General features: G+C 47.7%; 1 protein-coding gene across 1 annotated transcript in view; it reads right to left on the bottom strand.

Annotated features, from left to right (window-relative positions):
• Positions 1–2,796: 2,796 nt before the first annotated feature.
• CCBE1 (collagen and calcium binding EGF domains 1) overlaps positions 2,797–25,129 on the bottom strand; it is a 221,451-nt gene continuing 199,118 nt past the window's right edge. Inside the window, exons 5-11 of the mRNA XM_032422721.1 lie at positions 24,121–24,273; positions 15,232–15,335; positions 9,179–9,299; positions 5,782–5,921; positions 5,645–5,680; positions 4,900–4,935; positions 2,797–3,280 (exon numbers count right to left, since the gene is read on the bottom strand). Of these exons, the coding sequence (XP_032278612.1) occupies positions 3,047–3,280; positions 4,900–4,935; positions 5,645–5,680; positions 5,782–5,921; positions 9,179–9,299; positions 15,232–15,335; positions 24,121–24,273 (824 nt within the window). The 3' untranslated portion in view covers positions 2,797–3,046. The remainder of the gene's footprint in view (positions 3,281–4,899; positions 4,936–5,644; positions 5,681–5,781; positions 5,922–9,178; positions 9,300–15,231; positions 15,336–24,120; positions 24,274–25,129) is intronic.

The raw sequence follows: 25,129 nt of genomic DNA, 5'->3' as shown, positions 1-25,129 counted from the left end.
TCAGTTCACTCAGTGGCGGGTGGCGGGTGCCGGCATGAACCCAGGGCAGAGAAGGCAGCTTTGCCTTTGAACCCGCCCCCCCTTCGGCATAGTAAAGCTTATTATTTCTCCTTCTGGAACTGGGGAGGGAGGAGGATTTTCCTAAACTAAAATGTATGCTCTCCTTGCACTATTTTCAACAGCCTATTTTTATTCCCACAGCTTTCCAAAAACAAAAGCAATGATTAGGTTCCTATTCTAAATTCTAGTTATCAGGATGCAATGCAAAAAATGAAAGTCAACATTTCTACAAAGATCTTTTCTCCCCCGTAAAACATGGAGTGGCTTAGCAAAGCTGTAGCAAATGTTATCCCCCATTAGGTTTTGAGAAGCCCCTTTAGACAATGAGCTTTGACTTTCTATCCATAACCTAAAGATACATTAGGAGTAACAGTATTGTGTCTTATCTTTGAACAGTATAATTTGGGCATACAGAGTACCTATTTGGTCCTGAATAGCAGTCCAAGTTTTGAAAATCTGAGGATGAACAACTATAAACTGCCCTCATCTAGCAGATTGAAGTTATACAACACAGGTTCTTGTGTGATTTGCTGGAGAATAGGATGTAGAGTAGGCTCATGAATGCCAGATATTGCTTCCTTCAGTTCCTTTTTTAATATATATTATCCTAGCCTCTGGTCAAACATGCAGTTTTGGTTGCATTTTAGAATTTGACAATAAAAAAGTTTATATTTCTAAACACAAATCCTCATTAAAAAAAATCAAAGATGGACCTAATCATTTTTCATAAGACCTGTAAATAATTTGCTTTAGCACTCATCCATCCACACCCTTTAAATACTGTGCTCTGCGAACAGGCAGCATTAAATGCGTTCCAGATGGGAATCAACAGCTGCTTAGCTCAGCTCTCGGTGAACCCGAGGTTGGCGAGGCCCCCGGCTGTGGAGATCGGACTCTGGAGAGACTGAAGGGGGAGGGAAAATGCTAGAAAAGGAGCACTGAGAATGCATTTGCTTGTCGCTGTGACCTTTTGGCGGGCTGGTACCGGGAATTGTGCAAGAGGAAGAAACGAAAAGCCCAGCCAGTGGCTGGCTGACTGGAGTCAGTACTTGTACCCTGATGGCAACAAGGGAAGGCCGGCCGTTGTCGCGGGAGACTCGCAAACGGGAGCCCCGCAAACGGGAGCCCTTCCTGGCATTCTGGAGAGAGAAGGTGGCAAGGAGGCGGGTGTCCGCACACCAACAGTGCTCTCTTCAACAAGCTTTCCCAGGAGGAGAGTTAAATGAAGGGCAACAAGGAAAAAGAGAGGCAAGCACACACCTCCCAGAAATGTGGGGAGAAATAGCAAGGCAGGGAAGAGGAACCCCACCATGAGCAAGTGTGTGACCAGCATCATCTGTGAGGCTCAGTATGGGGGGGGGAAGGGCCCCCGAACAGGTGGCTGCCTTTCTGGGTGTCAGATCCAATGGGGACTTGAGGAAAATGGTGTGCTCCCCATCAAAACCAAGAGGTTCCCTGATGATATTCCAAAGGAGCAGATGCTCCTGCTGGTCTCTTCAGGGTTTCTCTTGCTCCCATTTCTAAGGAACCAGAGGAAGTCTTTTCTGGAATATGCCTCCCTCTGGAACCCAGAGGTGTATGGGCGACCACAGACTCACTGGCAGGTTTGAGAATACACCCCTTTCCCAGCTGCTTCCCACATCTGCTGAGGAAGGGGGATCAAGGAGAAGGCCTGTGAGAACTAGAGCTTGGACTAAATGATGGAAAATTAAGGAAAAATGGGAATAGTGGGAAGGAAATTTCTGCCAAACAAGAAAAACTGTTATTTCTTCGCTCTGCATCCAAGAGGATGTCCAAAAGTGTGTTACTCTGTGTTGGCAAGCTTCGCTGGCCCCAGACAAGGACTTCCAATTCCCAAGGAGTGCAAATTGACTTGCCTCTGCAGAGTCTGTGGGGACCCTGCCTGAGGCTCCCCTTCTCCCTCCCCAGTGACCCAAGCGAGCGACCTCCTTCCAGCCTCCAGCTAGATCAGTGCACACTGATCTAACTAGGGTCACAGCGTAATGGCCCCTCCCGGGTACCCAGAGTCAGGCCACTCAGCAGGGGTCCCTAAGGGTCGGCCACCCTTATTTAACAATCCATGATTTACTGAGCAAGCCCATTCATTTGATCAAATAGCTTTAAAATGTCTTGGCAAACCAGGAGCCCATTATTCTAATGAGAATCTGGGCACTTCATTCATTTACTTTGTTTTGAGAAGAGGATTTACTCCTACAGCTAGAGTAATAATCTTCTCTGAAGAGGAAACTTACAGATATGCATGGCACAAACCCTTAATAGTCATATTGGAATTTAGAATGTGGCAATTTATAGGACAGGAAATATAGGACTATAATTTTCCTCCATCTTCCCTAATCTCTGCTCCTTATTTCCCTCCTTCCTTTAATCAAAATTGGGAAACAAGGTTGGATAAGAGGATAGAATATTTAAAATATATTAGAGTGACAAGGAAAAAGAATTATCCACCAAGGTAAACATACATTGTTGTCTTCCCCCTTTTAATTAAAGGCGGCTAATTTTGATACTGAGTAATAGTCTATTTTGGACACATAACTATTTTTTTTTTTTTTTGAATAAGTAACCTCATGTCTTCTCAGAGCTCACCTTGCCACCTTTCCCTTTTGGATATTCTGCCTGACTTTAAGACACCATGAGAGTACTTAACTCAGAAATCCAGAAACTCATGAACAAGAAGGAAGTAAAAGGAAAGTTCCAATATGTCCCCCCCCCCCCCCAGCTGGCTCTTAGAGGGAAGCAAGTAAATGAGTGACTTACTCCCTCATGTCTCTGGCAGGGGACTCTGAAAACATTATTTAGAAGAAGAGCAGGAGGGAAAAAGGCAGGAAAAGAGTGAAAGAAATTAAAGATGTATCTTTTCTAGGTCTCCAGTGGGTGGGTTGTTTTTTTTTTTCTTTCTCTGTATATGATTTAACTGCAGGTGAAAACACTCTTTTCTCCTCCTCTGGCATGATGATGATGGGATGTGCTAAGGGTAAAAGTCTCTGGTGGGTCCCAAGTCCCTCATCTTGGTTCTTTTTGGGTACTCATCTCCAGAGCCAAAATCCATGGTTTCCGGATAGCTGGAAAATTCCTGAGGTAAAGGGAACTCCTCTGCTGAAGAGTGTGTCCGGTGCCCAAACACCTTCTCCTGCAGCTCGGCGATGTCATTGCGGATGTCAGCCAGCATGAGGAGCAGGAAGTCGAAAGACCCAGGGGGTCCCTGCGCACAGGAGAGGAATCAAAGCCAGAAGACCACAGACTCAATCCTGTGCAAAGCCATGGCTTCTATAGGCTCCATGATTTGCTACTGCCCCTGCTTGATGGCAACTACTTAGTTGATAATTCTGTGTCCCAAATGGAGTAAACAACTACTATAGTAGCTGGCGGGGGGGGGGGGGCGTTCTTAAGATTGCCTCCTAATTCATCTCCCGTATGAGCTGTGGTGACACATTCTCTCTCCTCCCTCCCAATTCTCAGCTACGTCAAATCTGGTCGAATGAAAGAATATGAGAAGAACCCTCCTATGTTACCTTCCAAAGAAAACGGGGTAGCGTAGAGTAGTGGTCAAGAGGTTGGGATTCTGTTGGGTTTGAATCTCAGCTCTGTCACTTACTAGCTGGTCTTGGGCAGGTTACTCAATTTCTTTGGGTTTCCATCTCTCTATCTGGAGATAATAATAGCCTCAACATCATAGGGTTTCGTAAGTGAGGATCCAAATGAGTTTATATATGTATATGTATATATATATAAGGGGCTTAGAGTATCAAAAATGCTCTAAATATTATCTTTTAAAAATGGAAATGATTAAAATGTTTATAAGGATCATTGACTATAACTGTGACCTGAATGCAGTTGAAAGTACGTTGTAAAGACATCCATGCCCCATTGACTGGGAAAAGTCCAAGGCTTTCCTCATTTTTCTATGGACTGAACATTTTCTATCATTGCATAGTATTTGTTAAGCTTTAACTTCTCCGTAGCGCTGTGTGGGGCACGTCAAATTAATGCGTGAACTGGCAAGGTCTGGGCTCGTTCGCGGCTTTGCAGTAACATCCTTATCACGCCCAGCCTCTGATGCTGTAGCTGCTGCTTCCAAAACTCTATCTGCAAAGCCCTTAGTGGTGGAGAGTATTTTGATAGTCACTGATGCTCATTTGAAGAGTGGCAGCTCAGATCCCACTTGCCATTGCACAGGTGAGCAGACGGACAGACATCCGGGGGTGCTAAGGATGGCCAGGACAAGACAGCTAATCGGTGGAAGGGTTGAGATGAGAACCCAGACCTCCTGCATCGCATCTAAGCTGTCTGTCGGTCTTCAGAAATGACACCGATCTTTTCAAAAGCAATGGACTTGCTTGACTCTTCTGTGCTTTGGATACTACTAATTTTCATTTTTTAATCTCCCAGACACCAACATATATCCAAGCCAATGTATTCTCGGCAGTCCTAAGCAGCCACGCATGTGTCTGCGGGGTTTTGGGGATAGGCCTGCTCACTGGACCTGCTAGAGTTGCAGTGCTGGCTAAACTCTTAAGTGTTCAGAGTTATGACAGCCCTGTCGGATGTTTTAGGACATACTTGGAAATAGACTCATGGCATACTGGTTTTTAATCTTAAGACCTCCCACATAAAGATTTGCCATGACAAAAGAAAAAAATTAATCCCAATTAGCTCTTAAAGTCCTCCATATTCTCCTCTAAACCACTGAGTTCCCCTTGGGTAGCTGAGTCATGGCTAGAAGGGGCTGGCTGTTGCTGGTAAGACCATCTTACAGGCTCATCAGAGCTACACCCCGGAGGACATTCCCCCCGAGGGAGCGGGGCAGATAGTGCTACTCACCGGTGACCCTCTGGGTCCAGGAGCTCCTCTCTCCCCCTGCAAGCAGAAAGGTCAGATTAGCTTGGGGGACCACGTGGGAAGCCACCCCTGGGCTCTATGTAGACCCCCACCATCACCATTGACCTACACAAACAAGTATTTTCTATCAGAAACAAATGGAAGCCTGCAGCTGGACTCAAGGGACCATTTGTTTGAACAGAACTGCTGGGGTCAAGTGTCTCTCATTCCGATTTCCCCCAGGGCCGTGTATTTTCAAACTGGATCAGACAAGAGCATTGCTTGTATTTCCAGGCAAAGTGTGAAGTAACTTATCAACTTTCTAAAGTAATGCATTCTGACTTATTTGTGGGGGGAGCAGCGGGGAGCTCTGGAAGTGAAAGCACCCACTCGCAGAGACTGGAGCTTTTCCTGTTCTTGAAGTAAACATGTCAAAGGAGTGGGGACACACCACACAGCCCTGCCGAAGAACACTGGCCCAAGAGAAAAACCCACTGCTGCAGAGGGGCCTGTCTAAAATGTACACTGGTGCTCATTCTTAAGGGTGGTTTTGGTGGTGTTTTTTTGTTGTTGTTGTTATTATGGTTGTTTACATCTTAGATTTTCTTTCCAGCTTGGGGGAAAAGAGTGTCTCAATTTTGTTATGTACAAAGTGGGGAGAGGACGCAGTGCTTGGGTTTGCTTGATGCCTGCCCAATAGGTTGCAACTGGGAAAACTTGGGCTATAAGGACCACTCATAAGACCGACCTTAGAGCCATCTCTTCCTGGCGCACCTGGCGGACCCTACAAGACAAAGGGATCTAGTTCAACAGAAGGAAAATGCATGGGACAAGAACACATGCTGCCCCCAACAACAGTAAATGGATCTCCGATAAAATACTGACCACAGGGCCCCTCCGGCCTTGCTTAATGTGGGACAGATCAGGAGATGGTCCCATGGGTCCCATTGAGCCCCGCGGGCCGGGCTGCCCAGGAGGGCCCGGCATACCGGGGAAGCCTGGGCTCCCCTTTGGTCCTGGTGAGCCTGTAATCGAAGAACAGCTCATTAGCTCCACATCCTGCGAGGAGGACAAGGGCTCTGGATGGCCAGAGAGTCTGGGAGCCCCTTGCAGCCATTTGTCTTTGCAATCTGCCATTTGCCTTCTGATAGCTCTACTGAGATGCCCCAAAGGCATTTTTTATTTTTTTAAAAGATTTTATTTATTTATTTGACAGAGAGAGACACAGTGAGAGAGGGAACACAAGCAACGGGGAGTGGGAGAGGGAGAAGCAGGCTTCCTGCGGAGCAGGGAGCCCAATGTGGGACTCGATCCCAGGACCGTGGGACCATGACCTGAGCCAAAGGCAGTTGCTTAACGACTGAGCCACCCAGGCGCCCGCCCCATAGGCATTTTAAACTTAACATGAGCAGAATTCTCCATCTTTATATAATCATGGTAGACCACATTTCTCCAAAAACATCTCGACACCCCTTCTCTGTAAGAGAATAGCTTACTTCATTGTGTACCATAATACTACATAATGTGTATATATTAGATATACATCAGCTAATATATCAAATATAGATGTATATAACTATATCCATACACATACATACACCACAGAATATTCCACGGCTATATACACCACCTTTTGTTTGTCCATTTATCCACGGATGGACACAGGCAGCCTGGCTCTTGTGCGTACCGTTGTCATGTGTACAGGGATGCAAACATCTCTTCAAGATCTTGCTTTTGATTCTTTTGGATATTATACCCACATGTGGGATGGCTGGATCATATTAGTTCCACTTTTAATTTTCTGAGGAACCTCCATCCTGTCTTCCACAGTGGCCGCACCAGTTTGTATTCCTGCCAACATGGTGCAAGGGACCCCTTTTCTCCACATCCCCGCCAACACCTGTTCTTTTCTTGATAGCGGCTATCCTAATTTTGCCTTCATTTACACAATCAATGAACTTCAGAGATCACTGTATGTCAAGTGTCCTTAGAATGTGGGGCTTTGATGTGCGAATGGCAACATCTTACACATAAGAGGGGGGTCGGGGGAGCAGCAACCACCCCCTCACCACCAACCCAGTGTAGTTTCCCATGCTGACACTCTAGTCTGTGATTCATCGTAAGCCCTGGGACTGGACTTTTAGTTATGGATAAGAGAAACCTTTTTCTCTCTCCAAGCTGCCCCAATACATCTCAATGGAGGACATCACAAACCGATGCTGGAAATAAGGAGAGAGAAAGGAAGGATCGGAGGACAAAGTAAGGGCACAGTCCATTGCTAAAGTTAGTCCTCTGTTACTCTCGGCTCCATCAAGGACCCTGGACAGCTCAAACTCTGTTAGAAACCAGACGACAGAATTGGAAAGGAAAGCTAGCAAGTCATTCATTAAGAAGACAGCCAGCCAATGGTACTCTTGTTTCTACTTCATTTGTCCTTGTTGGAGTGATTTGTAGACTGGCCTAGAGATGAACTTCTTCCAGGGAAGCAGAGCAAGAACATACTCTTAGAGAAGGGTGGGGAACTCTGTGCTGGGAATCAATTTGCAAGGAGACCCACATCTACTTAGAAGCAGCAAGAGGCTGCCTGTGGGAGGATCTGGAGAAAATTTCACCATGGGCTAGAGTACCTCAGGCCAACAGAGTGAACAAGGTCAACCAAGGTCCTGGACCAGTTCTTGTTCCCTGTATAGACTGAGACCCAGTTTGGTATGTTTGGTAGAAACCAGGAGATCAAGTGAAAAAGAAAACAAATAGTCTGGAAGGAATTTGGAGCCTTTGTTTTTGTTGAACTTCCAACCTCAAATCTGCCCATATTCTCGAATAAACCCTCCCACTCTTCCATATCCAGTTCAAACCCAAGTCCTGGGATCACTGCAGGCCTCTGTGGTCTCTCCCGGAAGTTCCCACAGCAGGAAGCACCCGTTCACTTACTTAGGGGCAGGCAGATACCATTTTCTTCTATTTGCCTTTGCTCTTTGTGTCTTGTCTTTGTCATTAGAAGGCCAGGTCATCATTCATAACACCTAGCACACTACTAAGCAATGATAATCAGGGAGAAGACACTCCATGTTTTAGAATCATCCACTAACACTAATATCATTTCCTTTACTGGTGTGGATTCTGTTGATCTATCTTATCTATGGAGGGACTTATAATAAAATACTAAACATCATGTAACTATTTTTTAAAGTTCTCATTGTAGGGCACCTGGATGGCTCAGTTGGTTAAGTGTCTGCTTTCAACTCAGGTCATGATCCCAGTGTCCTGGGATCAAGCCCCACATTGGGCTCCCTGCTTCGCGGGGAGTCTGCTTCTCCCTCTCTCTCTGCCTGCTACACCCCTGCTTGTGCTCTCGTTCTCTCTCTCATAAAAATAAAATCTTAAAAAAAAACCCCAAACCTTTGCTAAAAAGAAAAATAAAGTTCTCATTATATATTTCTTGATGGAACAATAGGACATTTGGTATTTTTGTCAAGCAATGAGGGTGGATCTCTAAAGCAGTATGCTGAATGCAGGAAGTCAGACAAAAACCACACCCATGATGAGATTCCATTGCTCTGAAGTTCTAGAACAGACAAAAGTAGTGACAGAAAGCAGGTTGGTGGTTGCCTACGGTTGGGGACCGGGGAGTAGACTGCAAAGGGGCACAAGGGAACTTTTTGGGGTGATGGAAATATTCTATATCTTGATACAGGGTAGTGGTAAGAGCGAGCTTGATGTAGGACGTATACATTCATCAGAAGTTGTTGAACTGGATTAAAGGGGTACATTTTACTGTATATAATTGTATCTCAGCGAAGTTGACTTCGAAGAAAAATATATAGGTCTATACATATAAAGAAATACAAATGTGAGTGTGTTCACAAACAATAGGGGAAGGAGGAAGTAAGCCTGAGGAACATTAGAAATGAGGCTGGCCACGAGGGGTTACGGCTGGCTGATGTGCCCCCATGTGTTCCTCACCCAATTCTATTTCTGTACGTTAACATTAAAAATAAGTCTTCATTTTGTTTCTCCGTAACTGAAAATGATCTCTAAGAATCTTACCCAAGCCCAGGACAGTGACCTTCTTCTTCCAGATTTCTCCCAGTTATGAGGGTTTCTCAGGCTCGAGGACCCAATTCCCCCAAGCCTCTCATGACACGGGTGTGGGAGCTCCCCGGAATCCTGCGGCTGCCCTCACCCGTGCAGTCTGGACCTGGTCCCGCCCGCACTCGTGTGAGCTCCCGGCAGGCAGTGGCTGGTGGCTCTGTCCCCCTCCTTTGCTCTCCTCCCCACTCACCCGGAGGGCCCTGGCCCCCAGGCAGCCCAGGAGGTCCCGGAAGGTAGGCGTTTGAGGCCAGCACCTTGTTGCCCGTGATGTACTTGCCCAGGTCGGCAGCACTGTTGGGGAGCAGGGCAATCTGGAAAGAGAAGAGGATCCCCCGGTCAGGAGGTGACGGCTCCACGGCCAGGAAGATGGTTCGCATTTCTGTGTTTGCAGGGGCTGCAAATCCTTTTCACGGTCATTCTCCTCTGTCCAAGCCAGTTAGAGCTCAAAGGGGCGGCAGAGATCCCCTTCCAAATCCAGACACCTTCCAGTGAAAATTACTTGTATGAGATCACTTGGCTGGTTAGTAGACAAACCTGGACAGGCTCCAGATAGTCTAGATATCCTTAGACTCATTATTCCCATAACTGATAGAATCTACCTGTTTCAGACTTTCAATTTGTTAATTATTTTATTTAGTACCTACTATGTGCCTGGCCCTGTGCTTGGTTCTAAGGTGACAATGGTGATCAAGACATGGGCCCTCAGCCTTGGGAGCCAGGACTAGGCACGTGGCCTATGGTTCACCTACACACTCAGGTGTTCGGGAACTGGTGGCAAACAGTGACCGTGATGGAAAAATATGTCCACAAAGTTGTGGATACTCCTCCCTTCAAAAGGTGGAAGCTAACTTTTGCCCTCTGAGTGTGGGCTGTTCTTAGAGACTCACTTCCAATAACTGGAAAATGGTGGAAGTGATGGTGTGTCACTTCTGAAACTAGGGCATAAAGGGCGCCAGAGCTTTGTCTTCGCTTTCCCTCCTGGGTTGCAGGCAGCTCACTCTAGGGGAAGTCAGAAGGGCCGCCCAGACAAATGACCTTCGCATTCCTTGAGGTCAGGTAAGCTATGTGAATCCGTGAGACCTTCTGGGAGAACTGAACGCTATGAACCTCCATTTTCCTCACCAATAAAAGGGACCACCACCACCCACCTTTAGGGCCGTGGGGATTTAATGGGAAATGTAGGTTAGGTGCCCAGCGCAGGACCTGAAACATAGTAAGTGACTTGATAAAATGGCAGTTCTAGTCTCTTTCTTTCAAGAAGCTAATTTGGGGGTGCAAAGTCAGGTGGAGAAAGGCACATTTATGAGGGTCAGGGCTATCCCCTCCAGAAGGCTTACTCTGGATCCTGGAGTCCCATAGGAACCAGGTATGTCTGAGATTTTCTGGAACATGTTACATCTGTCCCTACATCCTCTTGGAGGAGGCCCTGCTTGGAAACCCTGGGTCTAGAGGGCGACAGAGGCCAAGAGAAGGAGCATGGCAGACTTCCTCCCTAGCCTTGGCATGTTCTGATGCCCTACACCCATCTTTGGATCTAAGGGATCAAGCCTGGAAGATGAGACCAGCTCTCTTCGCTCCCTTGTAAATGTCATGAGGTGACCCAGTAAATGTCCACCTCCGTTTCCCGGCTGACCTCCTGCTGGGTAATTACATCCCAGTAGGTGTCCAGGGTCCCTGGCTTGACTTGCTGCACAAACACAGCAGAGGATGGGCTTGTGGCATGCAGGTATTTGCGAAGGTCATAGTAATATAGGGAGAGTCTACATTACCCTGGATTCCAATTGATAGAATCATGAATATCACTATCTCATATTATTAGCCTTTGTCATAAAGTATCTCATAGAGCTGTTGGTACGAATCAGGTAGGCGCTGCTGTGAAGCACCTTGTAAGGACGTACAATTAACATTATTTAGGGCGGCTCAGTCAGTTAAGCCTCCGACTCTTGGTTTTGGCTCAGGTCATGATCTCAGGGTTGTGAGATTGGGCCCCGCATCAGGCTCTGAGCTCAGTGGGGTGTCTGCTTGCGATGCTCTCCCTCTGCCCCTGCCCCCCACGCTCACTCACTCTCTCAAGTAAATATTTATCTTTAAAGATTTTATTTATTTGTCAGAGAAAGAGATGGAGAGAGAGAAAGCACAACCAGGGGGAGCGGCAGGCAGAGGGAGAAGCAGGCTTCCTGCTGAGAAGGGTGCCCAATGCGGGGCTCGATCCCAGGACCCTGGGATCATGACCTGAGCCGAAGGCAGACGCTTAAGGCAGATGGTTAACCGACGGAGGCCCCCAAATTGTCCCTCAAATAAATCTTTAAAAAAATGTTACTTGGTAAACATTTACAAAGCTCTAAGTAGCAAATACTGTTTTAAGTCCTTTGTAAATGTTAACTCATTTGATCATCATGAAAACAAAAATAGTTTTGTCATCCCTTTTTTTTTTTAAGCTTCTCCCTCTACCTGTCATCCCCTTTTAATAGAAAGGAGGTGCAAAGACATTAAGTCACTTCCCTAGGGTCATACATCCAGCACGTAGTGGTGCTAGAATTCAAGCTTAGCTTATATGGTTCTGGAATCTGTGCTCCTAACACCAAGCTGCCTCTCTCGACATTACCAGTGATCCTCAGCAAAGCATCTCCAGTCACTTTAGTACGGATTAGTCTTCCCAACATCCTGAGAAGACCCCTTTTGCAGAGCAACTAGATCAAGGTAGCAGAGGAGGTCACAAACGACTGAGAAGTCATTTCTTTGCTTGGCACTAAAGGCCGTGCTAGAATGTGCAAACGCGGACGGCGGGCCACCAATGTGCGCATGCCCCTGAAGCCCCACTGACCTCTACCTTCGGAGGCTGTCTGTCCCCTTCCACGTGGCAGCTGTTGGCGGACTCACCCCACTGGCTTGATTGCCCAGATAGGACGGTTTACGAAGGCAGGACTTGATTCCACAGGGCCTGCATTCCCTCCTCTCCCAGCCCACCGTAAGGCACAGCAGGTGCTCCCCAAACCCCTCCCGAGTCCTCGTTCATGCTCAGCAGCGGCGCCCACCTCAAACCAAACCGTCCATGCAGCAGGAACACAGGGGTTTTCAGGAAACTGGCTTCCTTGCCTCCGACTTTCCCCTCAGTGCTGACAGGCCCGGCACCCTCTCTATGAGTTACATGATGGATATTTTACCTATTCTCAAATCTCCCTTTTTAGCCAAATCACTTTTCCCCCTTCCCAAACCAAAGAAAGTAATTATGGAGCTGGAGCCACTGGGGTCTGCATACAGTTTTTAAAAACTTCTTATCGGAAAATAAAAGCACAGAATCTGGAAACCCCACAAATCTATATCCTAGCAAATAAGTATAAGGCAAGTACCTTTTTTACAAAACCTAAGTCAAAAAATGGTACTTAGCCACTCACCAGAAGTCACCCTTCATGTGCTGACCCAATCACAGTCTCATCCTTCCCCCTAAAAGTAACCGCTATCCTGATTTTAATAACTTCCTGTGTTTTAAAAATAATTTTAAAGGGGAGGCAAACCAAGAAACATACTTTTAACTATAGACAACAAACTGATGGTCACCAGAGGGAGGTGGGTGGGGATGGGTTAAATAGGTGATGGGGATTAAAGAGTGCACTTGTTGTGATGAGCACAATGTGATGTGTGGAAATGCTGAATCACTGTATTGTGCACCTGAAACTAATATTACACTGTGCTTTAACTGGAATTTAAGTAAAAACTTTTAAAAATTGTAAAAAAAAAAAAAAAAAATTAAAAATGACGTAACTATGCACGCCCACACACTATGGTTTAGTCTTGTTCATTTTACAAAAACGACAGGTCTTTTAAGTTTCCTTCAATCCGCAGGTCGCTGCTCCACCTCTTTCTTTTCCTTACAATTTACCCACCAAAGAACCCAGGGGAGTTCTGGAACTGTTGAGTTCCCCACAGTTGGGGTTTTGCGGACTACACTCATGGGGCAATTCAGCATGTCTGCATACTATTTTCTATCATGGGGTTGGCCATGGTCTAAGACACCCAGTACCTACTTCTTGGTCAAAGTGTATTTGGGCAGATGTCCTACGTTCTTTCTGAAAGAACAGAGAGCATCTATTGCAGTGAGATGAAGTTAAAATCCAATGGACAATCCTGCCCCCAGTGCAGGGGCAGAAGTCTAGCCTGCCTCTTAGGCAGTGACTTTACTTCTCTGAGGATACCTGCATCTTTCTTACAGGGTCACAGTGGGAATTAAATGAGATCCTGGATGTAAAACTGCTTTATCAACTACAGAATGCAACACATGCTTACAGGTGCCTTGAAAAATGAGTTGCTCCTCGTAATGTTAAATGTTAGCATTAGGTCAGATTTGCCACCATGTGTTTGCAGAATTCAGTATGAGGTGGACCAATTCCAGTCCCACCAACCACATGAGAGTTACCGCATGAGTTACTGGAGTACCAAGTGCGTGAGAGTTACCGAATACCAGTTTCTGGAGTATTAAGTACGTGAGAGTTAACCTCATGAGAGTTACTGAAGTACTAAGTGCGTGAGAGTTACCGCACGAGTTACTAGAGTACTAAGAAGTACTTGCTACTGGATTGTATGGAGCTCTACAGCAAGGTCTTTAAAGGTGACGGGTATCAGGACACAAAATTTTCAACTCTTTAGACATTTCTTTCACAGAATAGACATTCTGTGAAAGCCAGGGAGGCCAAGGGAAAGCCAGATATTGATTTAGCGACTGCATTTCCGAACATGTGAGATTTAGTGGCACTATTCTAAGGATCCTCCAGGCTGGGAAAAGCTTCCCTATAGCTCCTGGATTTTTTTTTTTGGTTATGTTAATCACCATACATCACACCATTAGTTTTTGATGTAGTGTTGCATGATTCATTGTTTGCGTATAACACCCAGTGCTCCATACAGTACGTGCCCTCCTTAATACCCATCACCAGGCTAACCCATCCTCCCACCCCCCTCCGCTCTAGAACCCTGTTTGTTTTTCAGAGTCCATCGTCTCTCATGGTTCGTCTCCCCCTGGATTTTTAACTATCCAGGAGAGGAAGCAGAGAACAGCTTTAGGCCTTGAGATATTGAGCAACTGCCTCCCCCAAGCCCTAATCCTCTGGCCTATGAAACACGAACTTATTTCTTCCATGGACACTTTTTTGGATTTGCTCAATAAATATTAACATCAGTCCAAGTTTAACCTGAGGGTATGTGTGGGATATGTTTATGTGCTATGCTTACAAAGTGTTCCGCCCGTTCTCCCTATCATTGGATCACAGACTACTTAGGATCGTGATTACAGGATACATATATAGATCTTTGCCAACAACATATGAAAGACCAGCAAAGCCATTCTTCTTCTCTGCCCATTGATCTGCTGGTAGCTGTGGTTCTCATTAAGGGCTGCTTGAATGTTTGTTGAACATGGAAAAGCAATATTGTCTTATGCTTACCCTTTGCCCTTTAGAATAACAAAGTTAAACAGATTATATACGCCTCTTTGGTGTGCTAAGAGCCTTGGGCAGAAGCAATTAAACAAACCAGTAAGTATATGTTTTATCAGTGTAAGAGCAATTTCTGAGTTGCTGGCGAAATAACTGAACTGAGGCATGATAAATACCATCGATCTGGATTCAGGACAGTTGTTCAAGAAATCAGGTCCCCAGATCCATCACGGGGGCATTACTCACGGCCTAACAATGTTACTAGAAATCTGATAGTCTCTGAGGCTCGCGTGGGAGCCTTTTATAAAGTGAGTCAGCCCTCATTGTTGTTGACACGAGGCCGCTTTCCAATGGGAAAAATAAAGCTGCTACAGAAATTCATCATCAGCTTATGGATGTTTATAGACAGGACGTTCTCGGTTGTAAAACATCACCAAAATGTTAGCTAAAATAGAACTGTGTACGTCTGCCCCAGGACCATGTGTCTGGACGTTTGTTTTACCAAAAGTTTCAGCAGTCCTAGCTCATCCTCCGGACAGCTTTGCCATACGCCCCTCACCTCATGGCTTGCTTTAACAGTTACCTAATCGATCCCTTTCTTGCCTTCATCGTCTCGTTGCCCTTCCGACGGCAGCTCTGAGGGTGGGCGGGCGAAGCCAAGCCCAGGTGCCAACCCAGCTGGTACCCACCTCCATGAACGCTCACAGAGGTCGTGCGTGACAACTCATTTTCCTCTTGTTTCTCAACATTCTGCCTTCTCCCCTCTGCTGAGCCCTCTTACTGCGGGACTGTCTCTAGCCGAGCAGGCACATACCTTTTGCTTCAGCTGCAGCACTGTCTGCTTCATCTGGTGGAGCTCCTTGCACGTGGCACAGCAGGTTCCGGCCTCCACCGCGTTCTCAGACTTCTCGCCGTGCCCTGCGCGAGGGGACGGGCTCGGGTGGGTTGGGGAGGCTGGAGGCCGTCCGGACCCCAGAAAGACAGCCTCGCAACTGGCAGTCCCCGGAGGACCCGCGGACAGCGGGACGTGTGAGGGAGGCCGGCGATTTTACGGTTCTCAGGTCACTGACCGCACTCCCGGGTCAGGGGAGAGATGGAGGCAGCCCCTCCCTCCCGCCCCCCACCCCCACCCAGGCCCCCAGTGCTCTGTCTTCAGCTGTTCCCATTCGGGCACCCCGGGATCTTCCTCTTTCATGTGTGAACATGGGAACCACGGCCCTTTCGTCAGTGCTTCTTAGGAGGTGGGATCTACCAACCTGACATGATTTATACCCCCGTCCAAGGGCCAATGTTCACCAGGGCTGTCTGGAATGCAACTGGGGACAGCCAAGGAACGTCCCTCTAAGCCATTTCTTGTCCTCCTTGGCTCATGTGCTTTATCTTATTCCCCCCTCTTCTGGGAAGCCCTCTGTGCCGTCTCCATTCATGGAAACCCATCAACTATCCAGACCCAGGTCAGATGTTCCACAAAGCCTGTCCTCTACAGAGAGACTGCGGTCCTGAGGTCAGCCAGCATTTACCACGTGTCCTCTCAAATGGCGGTGTTCTAAGCTTCCCCATGGAGAGGCTACTCTACTTACACCAGAGTGTAAGCCACCTAAGAACTGGAATTTCTGGTCGCTCATGTAGTGGACACACACTACGTGTGAAGTAGAGCGTCACAGGTTGAACTGTTTTCCTGCCAAAATTCATATGTTGAAGCCCTAATCCCTAGTACCTCAGAATGTGACCTTATTCAGAAATAGGGTCATTGACGTAATAAGATGAAGTTCTACTGTCACAGGGCAGAGACCATAATCAACATGACCGGTGTTCTTATAAAAAGGAGACATCAGGATATAGATGCGCACCCAGGGAGACCACCACATGAAGATGAAGGCAGAGGTCAGGTAATAGGGTAGGAGCCAAGGAATGCCAAAGATTGCTGGCAAAGCCCCCAGAAGCGGGGGGGGGGTGCGGGGGTGGGACAGATTCTCCTGCATGGCCCTCAGAAGGAACCAACCCTGCCAACACCTTGATCTCAGACCTGTGGCCTCCAGAATAGACATGATACATTTCTATCCTTTAAGCCACCCAGTTGGTGGCAGTCTATGACAGAAGTAGTGAACGGACAGACGTGCTGGACATCAGGAGAGCCCCATGCTCACATGAAACTTCCTCACGCAGCCCGCTGATTTCTCCAAGGGCATCAGTCCCCTACTTGGTGATCTACATGGTGACCGGTGTTTCTGCTCTTTGGGGAGGGGAGGGGGCCTGGGGGCAACTTGACAACTGAGATCTCTGGCTATTCACCTGCCACACCCCATCCCTGCACGTCACGGGAGGCCTATGGATTGGAGCGCCCACGTTGGGAACACACTTCTCAAGCCAGCAGGTTCAAGTAGGTGAAGCAGGTCTCCATCTCTAAGTTACCATAAGCAACAGGGTCGACCTATAGCTCAGGTTTTGAATGCCTGGAAAAAGCACCTGGATCTATGCGACAATGGCAGTCTCTAAATCCACCTATGTGTACGCAGTATAACATGAGCACCTCACTCATTCCCACTTCCTAGGCTAGCTGTCTTATCAGCGGCTTCCCACTGATGGCATGTTCAACAGGTACACTTGGGGGGTGAGGTTGACTCCCATTGCAGCTGTGTAGTACTGAGTTGAATTATGAGGCTAGGGAAGGTCTCTGCTTGGAGGAGGTAAGGGGATTGGTTAGGAGTGTGGTCTGCCAAGTGCTATTGTCCCGGCTATATAGCCCAGCTCTGTCACTGACGAGCTCCGGAATCCTGGGCAAGTTATCTGACCTCGATAAGCCCTAATTCCTCAACCATAACAATGGAAGAATAATTCCTACGGCCCACGGCTACCGTGATGATTAAATGAAGGTAAGGCCTGTGAAAGAGTGGGCATGCCACCTGCCAGGAATAGATGGGAAACAGTGCCTGGCACCGTCTTCAGACCCACCACGTCCTTTGCACTGCTTTTGCCTGAGAACCCCAGAATTCTTGAAGGATAGTATTCACATGAACAGAATGAGGCAAGACTGACATTTGGTATCTGAAAGTCATCTCGCAAGTTGGTTGATGTGGGTTTAGAACTGAGGTTTCCTGAATCTGAGTCCAACACCTTTTCTACAATTCAGGCTATTTCCTCTGGGCTCTTTATCCCAGTTTAATGTACCAATTTACAGTCCTACTTGCCTACAGAGCTTGGGCTCATGTGAGGAGGACCAGAGTTATTTAGATCCGTCTCTAACATAACTGAGTAATACAAGGGCATTTCCATGCAGACTACACTGGGTGAAGAGAGGATCCCCACTCCAGGTTTATTAGTTTTGTCAGCACTTGAAGGACAGTTGGAGGACATTCATCTCTGCCAACCTAGCATTCATCCGTTCCATCTCATCTACTGGTCGAATTATATAATCCCATCCCGTAACCCACCTCTCTCGCTCATCCATCCCTCCCCATTCTCCCTCTTGTCCACCTTTGGAGCATCTGCTATTTGCCAGGCCATGTGAGGCAGTAAGAGTGCAAAACAGATGAGGACACCTGTTTAACAATTTGCAGCTGACCTTTGTAAGGAACTAGCCCTGTTGGCAGAGCCAGGCCATCGTGAACCAGAGTTAGAAGCCCATCTTCCCATTTCTGCTTCTATGTACTCGGTTAAATTTTCCAAGCATTGGTGTGATGGAGGCAACTTGATATTTTCACGGTAAGAATAAACCTCCCTACCGGGTTCTAGACTCTACTCCATTTAGATCAGGGAGTGTTAGAAGTGATGTATTTTGGGTTCAATCTCCTTTATAGATAAGGAAAGTAACTTGCTCTAGGTCCTCCAGCGTGCTGTGTACGCAGGCTGGGAGCTCCCAGGTCCTGAATCTGGCATCGTGGGGGTGCAGGGAGCCGGCTACCGGGGGTTCTGTTCAGGATACCCGGGTGCTCTCTGGCAGGCAGACTCCGGGGCAGTGTCCTCAAGTGTGACCCCCAGACCAGCAGCAGCACCATCACTGCCTGGGCACCTGTTCTCAAAAATAGGAAATCCTGGGAGCGGGGCCTAGCGCAGAGTTGTGCCAAAGCCCTCCAAGGGACTCTGAAGCACACGCATGCTGCTCAGCCGTCACTGCTCTGGGGAGTAAGCTCTGCAGAGGGACTTTGACCTGAAAATGCCTGGTCTGTTCTCTGTCCCTTTGTATAATCATCAGAACACAGACACAAGGATTAACTGTGTCCATTCACAGGCATGGAGTAACAGAGTAGCAGGGAACAGAGGCTCTGGTGGAGTCAGATGATCAGGATTTAAATCCTGATGCTGCCAATTAGTATCCTTTAGGTTGGAAGCCACAGCTTCTGGGTGTGTTCTTCCAACAGTAAAATGACAAACGCATTTATCACCTGGGTAACTGCCATAGTAGCAATGAAATAAGACCTGTAAGTTCCTAGAACAGTGCCCAGTATATGGCAAGTGCTCCATAAATGTTATTATTGTGGGTATTAAGTTCCCTACAAAATAACAGATGTGGGATAGGGCTCTTTACATCATCCTTTGGAAAGAGCTCTCAGACAGTTGGAAGATAAATTGTGTGTGCAGGCCTGGAACATGCAATCTGTCCTGAATCGGGGCTCATCTATCCTGCAATTTGTCTACAGTAATGTCAAACTTGCAGCTAAAACAATCTCGTGTATGCTACGTTAATAATTCATTTAGAACTCTGGGGAGACATCTCTGATCTTGCATGTTTTCAGTCCTCTCAATTCATGCTATAGTCACTGAGTATCTCGAACCGTGACCATGCTCATGTTAAGCGAAGGATTACCCAACATTTTGCTCCAACCAGTTCAGATTTTAAAGGTGCATTATTATTGATTAGCCACATGGGGGCATAGAGCCCTAATTTTTACTAATGTCGAGCAGGATATGTATCCCAAAGCATTAGAAATAGAATTCCTTAGATACTGTATTAGTAGTATTTCAATAAACTCAGAAACTAAAGGATGTTCCCAACACATTGCACATGGGCAATGTCACCAACGAACAGAACATGTTTGTTTTTAAAAGGTGACTGTGCAGGTTTGTGCCCTGGCAAGCAGTTCTCAATGCTACTGGCACATTATAACCACTTGGGGGCAGGGGGGGGGGGTTTAAAAAAAATCCCATTATGTTGCATCTGGGGGTTGCAGCCAGGGAGCGGGATTGGCAATTTTTAAAGCTCCCCAGGCTGAGAACCACTGATCTAGGGATTAGTGGAGCTTGAAAGTTACACGAAACACCTGGCCGCCCCTGACACTTTGAACTGTAGTAAGGGACGCCGGGGGTCATGGTCGCTCTATCAGAAAGTAAACACAAGTTGCAAAATAGAGCAGTAAGGTCATTACTACGGAGCCAGCATGTCCTTAATTTGTCTCCCCATCAGTGCTACACAGACTCCCTGGAGTATCTAAGCTGGTTCCAGTGACATATTTTCAAAGCAAGGAAGTGACCGAGCGGGCCCTGCTTGCTGAGCAGCCAGACGGCTCGCGCCACCATGCCCGTGGGCGCATGGCAACCTTTCCCCCCCCAACTGCTCTCCACCCGCTCTTCTCACAGCGAGCTGAGGCTGGGTTTGACTGTAAATTCCTCTGACTCTAACGTCAGACATTGGACAATGCAAAGTTCAAAAAAAAAAAAAAAAAAGGAGGGGGGAAAGGAGATTTTAGATCCCACATGTTTACATTCAATCCATTATATAAAAAAAAAACCCATTATCTCTTCACCAAAAAAATAATCACGATGAAATATTAGGTTTATTCCTTAGTCCAAAACAGATGAAGCTGCTTAGCTGGCTCACCTGGCCCCTAACTTTTCCAGTTGCTGAGCCGAGTATCTGGATGTTCACGAATCATCTTTTAGATGCTGTAAGGAAAGTTCTCGGCTTAGGTGGTGAAGCTGGGCAGGTCTCGGAGCCTTGGTGCTCATTTAGATGGAGGAGCAAGAAATGAGGACTGTGCCAGGGCTCGCAGGGCCGGTCGGGCTTCGGTTACTCACGCTACATCCCACCACATTGTGGAAGAGACGCGGGAGGGCGCGAGGGTCCTGAGAGCTATCCAGTCCCACATTCCTGCTCCTCCTACAGAGCAGGCAGCTGCGGCCCGGAACCTGCCCCACGACCCCCAGCGGTTAATGCTGCAGCAGCTCCGGCTGCCAGCAATCCTAGCCCCCAAGCCAAGGAACTTTCCACGGCCTCCCGGTTGTCCAAGAAACGCCTAGGGTGCTTGCGTTTTGTTGCCAGCACCATCAAAGTCATCCCCCCACCTTCTCGGTGGCCCGTCGCTTGAGTTATGACTCTCACATTCAGGGCCTACGACAGGCCTGTCCTTGCTCACAATTTTAATTACGGGTCTGGATTCCTCCTCTCTGCCCTTCCCTCCTGACGTCCTTGGTTACTGGTGTTGGAATGTTTTTCTTAGCAAAACACTAAAACCAAATGCTCGTCCTGTGTGCGTGTGTGGTGAATTCAATGGACACCGGTGACTGAAAAATACTGAGAAATTCTTTGTCTAAAGCTGCTGCCGGCGGCAGGGGAGTGCGATTCAACAGACAGTGCTGTTCAGCTTTTGTTTGGTTTTTTTTTAAACTATTTGTAGCTGTTCTATGAGGAGGAGGATGGAGAGAGAGGAGAAAGGGAATTTGCAGTCTAGGCTCATCTGTAAATGAGTTTTGTGTGACAATAAACCTCAACAGTAGAACCACCAGACAGTTCTTACTAATTAAACAGAAAGACCTCTCCCACTGATTTCCCTGTAAACAGGAACAAACTGTCTCTCGGTATGGCAGGATGGAGGACTCCTGTCCTGTTTTTGTTTATCAGATGCTCCGCCATCCACAGCAAATGGCTTCACTCTGGGCTTTTGGCTGCTTCATCTAGCGAAGGCGTCTTTGCCTGAAAGCCAACCAGACGACCTACCAAGTTCAACCCCAGAGCTCAGGCCTTTGATGTTAATAAGTTAGCATTTTCTAAATTCTATTTTTCAAGATACTCTTGTCTGCGAGATGTTTATAGGCCTTTCTTAAGAAAATAATTTGGGGAAATTCAGGCTCAATCAAAATTAACATTTTTGAAAAAGGCAATCTCTTTGAGCCATTCACGCACGTGGCCCATGAACCCTTAAAGTGGGTGCAGTAGCATGTTCTTCCCCAAACATCTGAACCCAGATGCTTCTGGAGAAAGGCTTATTTGCAGCTCACAAGACCCCAAAGCTCTGTAGAACACAATGTGGGGACATGCTGTAATAAACGGTCGAGATAAAATAGGTCATCTTTAAATGAAAGGACTAAGAGAGAAGGTGCAAAAAAAAGTTGCCTATCTATATCCCTTACCATTACAAGCACTTCAGTTTTTCCCAGAATTCTCAGCCAGAGAAGTCAAACTGCTCATCACTGAAGTAAAATTGCTGATCTCTTGAACTTGCTCTCTCACCCTGAAACTTCTTGTGTGTTACACTAAAAACGTTTAAGTAGTAGTATTCATTTCTCAGGGAAGGAAGCAGAAGACTGTGGTCTGAGGACTGACCTAACACAACAGACTGCTAACTTCAGAGACACAAGGAGAACTTCTTGGGCCCCGACTCTGTACCTGGGCCCCTGGGCAGGTCTACACGGCCAAAGCACGAGGCAGGAGGTGAGTGCCTCCCACCAGGCCCACCTTATCACTGTGCTCAGACAAGAGCCCTCCCTAGGGTACCACTCAACACAGGGAGGCCATCTGAGACCAAAGAACAAGTACATTTCAGTGGAAAACTCTTACACTGTCTCTGGAAGCTCCAACCAGCTTCTCTGGTTCTCTGAGTTAAAGGCCGGGTCCCAGGGCAGACCACCCCGCCCCCACCAGGTGGGAACCGCTCAGGGGTGAGGCCACATCCTGTTATTTAGGGATCCCTCCTATCTAATCCCACCCGTCACTCGAGCAGTAAGCGTTTGTGGTTGCGGTTTCTGATGGTTAAGGTCTAGATTGGGTTGCTCAACGCTGCCCTTCGTGCCCAAGTCAACAGGTTTCATCTGAACAGAAATGTAAGGCAAAGAGACAATGGAGTTGGCAGGCTGAGTCGCCCACACAGCCCCTGGACTTCCCGGCTCAGAGCATAGCTGCAAATCCAATTCCAACATGAAAACTTAGGAAGCTGCCTTCTCGTGGCTAATGTTCAAGTTGGCCCATGAATTAATGTCAGTGGCTAAAAGGCTGCACCCCAGTTTTCAAAGGATTAATTCCTCTCAATAAAGGAGACAATCAAATAGGTAAGTTACACACCTGGCCCCTCTCCCACCTTCTCCACCACGGGATAAAAATAAAGTGATTTTAATTTTGAATTAAAAAAAAAAAAGGCCTGCAAACATTTTTCCTCAATCCACGCTTCTGCCCAAAAGACTGTTCACCCCTGCTCTAAGCACCTCTGGGCATGTAGGCCCCACGTGCTTTAGACCGTAAGAAGTGCTTTAGACCAAGCCCTCTGATTCATTCACATTATTCCAGATTGCCCAATCCTGTGCTGGTTCCAAACACATTTTGCATCTACTTCTAATATATGCTGGCTTCCTCCTGACTCAACCCGCTTGCTCTCAGAATTTTGCTTTGTAGCTCTTCCATATGAGGCAGCTGTCTCCCAGCTGTTTGCCATCCTCAGCTGATGGCAATTGTCTTCCACTCCTTGTAGAAATCTCAGGCTACACCCAAGAATCACCGTTTCCCGAGTGCCCAGACCGGTTAGCCTTCCCAGCTCCCTGCCTTCTTGGCACAGGTGATTTGCCCAGGACCCCCTCCCCAATCAGAGATGGTCCAAGGCCCAGCCAGCCTCTCTGGATAGACAGCATCCTGTCCCCTCCCAAGGGGGGTGGGGAAGAGCTATGCCCCGAGCACAGGAAGATGGGAGCAGCTTCCTGGCCTATGACTGTCGGGTACAGGAGCACAAGGGCTCCGTCTTCCAAACCTAAGGGGGTGATCCAACATTCGGGCTGATCGTATCCCTCAGTGACAGACATATCAGTTGAATTGGGTTGACATAACGTAGATCAGCTTCTCGAACTCTGTGACCGGCCAGCTTTTAACACTGTTTCACTTCACTGTGGACTGTATTTGCAAAACACAATAAAAACCAATGACTAGAAAAAGGCGACGAAATACAAGCACTGATCTTTGGATTTAGAGAAAATGTCTCTCGAATGGGCATAAAAATGTCTGAACACTTGACTTCTGTTTTTATGCAATCATGAACCAAGTAACAAAGAGTTCCTGCATGGACTATACATTAAGCAGCATTAATGCACACGGTTACCCGACACGGACATTTTTCCTATCGATGTTCAACCCATTCTCTGAGAGAACACAGGGTTTCTGGCCTCTGCTCTGCTCATCTGAGGGTGGTCCAAGCACCTAGCTAAGTCCTACTGATGTCTGCTCGAGCACAGCACCGCCTCCACTTGGTGGGGAGCTTCCGCAAATACGCACCAGCTCGCAACCCTCACTGCTGGCAGGCTTTGCTCCACTGGGCTCGACCTTATGTCCTACCCCTCTCTTAACCCAGATCCCACCTGTCCTTCATGCAAACGCCCCTTCCTGCCCCCACTGCTCCCTTTCTTGCGCTCATTTTCAAGTTGGCCCACGAATTAATGTCAGTGGCTGAAAGCCCTGGTGGGCTCCCAAGGGCCTGCCGACCTATGGGGGCACATCGCTTGCCCCACTCACCAGTGTCATTGGGGTATTTGTCTCCCCTGGTGCACGTCCTCCCGTCGTCCTCCTGGATGTAACCCTCCCGGCATTCACAGCGGTAGCTGCCCACGGTGTTGATGCACGTGTGTGCGCACAGCGTCTCGTTGCTGGTGGCACACTCGTCGATATCTGGGTTTGGACCAAAGGCAGAGAATGCTCCGTTTCAGAGAACGCTCTTCCCACACAACAGGTGACATTCAGCGTGGCCCTCCCATGAAGGTCTGCAAAGGACCCTCTGCCAGCCTCGATCAGAGAAGGTGATGAGCCAGCGTGCCCGGAGCACCTCAGGCCGTGTCACCACGGTGGCAAGCTGATCAGGGACGGGATCTGCCACTGCCAAGTCATGTGGCCTGGTGCAAGCGTTGCCAGCCCTCAAAATGCCCATCTACAAGACGTGATAAGGTCACCGGCCCGATATACTTGGCTGGGCTCCTCAGAAGAGGAAATGAGTTGACAGATAGCAACGCACTTCGAAAAGCACGCATCAGAGCCGTGATTTTCTGCAAGGACCCGAGTGGGCTGAGGGTTTTTATGCCCCCCTCCCCCGCCCCCTTTACGGCTCTAGGTTCAGAGCGGCAGGATGGTGACCCAAGGTCAGTTAGGAATGGCTCCTTCCCAGTGAAGAGATGTAATGAAACCTGAGAAAAGCCACTTCTGGCGAAAGAAAATAGTCACGATGAATCTAATGGGGAGTTTTCCCCAGGAAATCTCGGTGTCATCAATGACCCAGACGGACCGCCCATGAGCTGTGGAAACGAGCCATGAGACCATCAAACAAATCACCAGTCAGAGTCCACATAAACCGTGCACATCACAGACTTGCTCCCCTGCGGAATGGGGTGGAAACAAAAGTGTTTCCCACCAGGGGAAGAGAGGGAGGCCCGGGTCTGTTTCCTGCTCACTGGTTGAAGACATCAGGTGGCAGTGTGTGTGTGTGTGTGTGTGTGTGTGTGTGTGTGTGTGTGTGTGTGTGTGTGGCGGGGGG

Source organism: Phoca vitulina, unplaced genomic scaffold (genome assembly GCF_004348235.1).
Source record: "Phoca vitulina isolate PV1807 unplaced genomic scaffold, GSC_HSeal_1.0 scaffold27, whole genome shotgun sequence".
NCBI classification, from domain to species: domain Eukaryota; kingdom Metazoa; phylum Chordata; class Mammalia; order Carnivora; family Phocidae; genus Phoca; species Phoca vitulina.
Note: the sequence above shows the minus strand (reverse complement) of the source record. Positions and strands in the feature narration are given on the sequence as shown.